Source organism: Lipotes vexillifer, unplaced genomic scaffold, assembly GCF_000442215.2.
Source record: "Lipotes vexillifer unplaced genomic scaffold, Lipotes_vexillifer_v1.1 scaffold13, whole genome shotgun sequence".
NCBI lineage: Eukaryota > Metazoa > Chordata > Mammalia > Artiodactyla > Lipotidae > Lipotes > Lipotes vexillifer.
In genome coordinates this window covers 1453710-1455404 of record NW_006790761.1, presented here as the reverse complement: position 1 = coordinate 1455404, position 1695 = coordinate 1453710, and the positions used below count along the sequence as shown (strand labels likewise).

General features: G+C 46.4%; 1 protein-coding gene across 1 annotated transcript in view; it reads left to right on the top strand.

The window, feature by feature from the left end:
• Positions 1-1135: 1135 nt before the first annotated feature.
• The window catches only part of NSUN4 (NOP2/Sun RNA methyltransferase 4), a 33347-nt gene continuing 32787 nt past the window's right edge, over positions 1136-1695 (top strand). The window contains exon 1 of the mRNA XM_007463945.1: positions 1136-1293. Coding sequence (XP_007464007.1) covers positions 1201-1293 — 93 coding nt within the window. The 5' untranslated portion in view covers positions 1136-1200. The remainder of the gene's footprint in view (positions 1294-1695) is intronic.

Here is a 1695-nt window from a genome sequence, read left to right as displayed (position 1 = left end):
ATGCAAATGAATTTTTGTCCAGTAGCGATGGAATTTAATTCTCTCTGGTAAAAGATAATCCCCAACATTATAGTTTGTTGCTTAATAGGATATTAATGTTTTTGCAACTATTAGCAAATTCATTTCAGCATTCCTTTGGCTGATAATCTAAATCTCTGAAACTCAAATTCTCATTTGAACAAGTCTTACCATCTCACTGGTTCCCTCATTATTTAGGATAATAATGGATAAGCAGTTTATTATGATGAATAAAATCTTTGACATGTGTTCATTTTATATTTTTATAAGTTATGTTTTTAACCTTTTGAAAATTATTATTTATCACACTATAAGAAAATAAATACATATCAGGTGATAGTAAGTCAGAAGAATAAAAGCAGAGTAAGAGGACAGCTATTGACTGGTGGTGTAGTATATACTAGTGTAGATAGGGTCAATCAGTCAACAAGTCCTGTACTTCTTTCTCTGAACTATAAGGGGAATCCATCTTCTTCTCTCCATCTTCACTGCCACCACACTAATCCAGACCATGGTCTTCTCTCATCTGATCTCCCTGCCCTACTCCCACCTACTCCGATCGCTGGCTATCAGATGTTCATTTTTAAAAACAATTATCTGATCATGACCCTCCTTTCCACTGGCTCCTGTGGTGGAGTCAAGTTCTGTGGACGCTTTAAAAATTTGGGAGACCCTCTTTAAGAAAAATAATACAAAAATTAGGTACGAGCCTTGAAAAGGGCAGTGCAAATGACAGGTCCTGAAACTTAAGCTTAATTAGCTTCACTATAAAACCGCCTCTGCCTGGAAGTCTAGCCTCGTTTTTCTCTACCTCAGGATCTCTCTCTGTACTTCTGCCTAGAAGGCTCCTCTCACTCCATTTTGCCTTCCTAACTCCTTCAGTACTCAACTGTCAGCTACCAGTCCTCCCTGATCCCCCAACTGGGTTACGGGACTTTACAGAGTCTGTACAAGCATCCAAAAGGAGCCACCACTCTCTGCGAAAAATTCTTCTTTTCCAGACCTTCAAAAGATCCCTACGCCGGGCTGGGTTTGCATCTGTGACGTATCGGTGGGCAGAGCCCCAGGAAAGAACCATTAACTCTCTCCCCTTTTCGTCCGCAGTGGGGCGCACCAACTCTCCGGAACCTGCGCGTCTCCCTTTGCGGTTCCGGTCGGAGCTACCCGGCGGCGCACGCAGACATGGCTGCGCTGGTAGGGAGAGGTGTGCGAGACATGCTGAAGCGTGCGGACTTCATGACGGTCCCGCGGAGACAACGACATAAGAAGAAATGGGTAAGGTCCCGTGACAGCAGTGTCTCGCCACCATCCCTCGGGAAACTTCTCCAGCCCTCCCACTTCCCGCACCCTCAGTTAGGCTCGCTACTCCAGCGCCTCTGGAACGCCTTGGGCCTCCTTTCTCCCGCTCCTCAGGGGGCGTGACTAGGCCCCTCCCTCTCACATCTGTTACGTCATCGCCTCTGTCCGCCCTTTTATTTCGTCACAAGTCTTCGGCTTTTCCTCTTAAGTCTGAAGACTCCAGACTCCTCCCCTCTATGTTACGTCATCACCTCCGTCCTCATTCTTTCAGTTCAGTCTCGCCTCTTGTTTCCCGGCTCTTGATTACCTTCCCGTGTGCCCCCACTAACCCTTCCACTTACCTTCCTCCCTCCCCCTCCCCTTTCTCCTCCTCCCTCT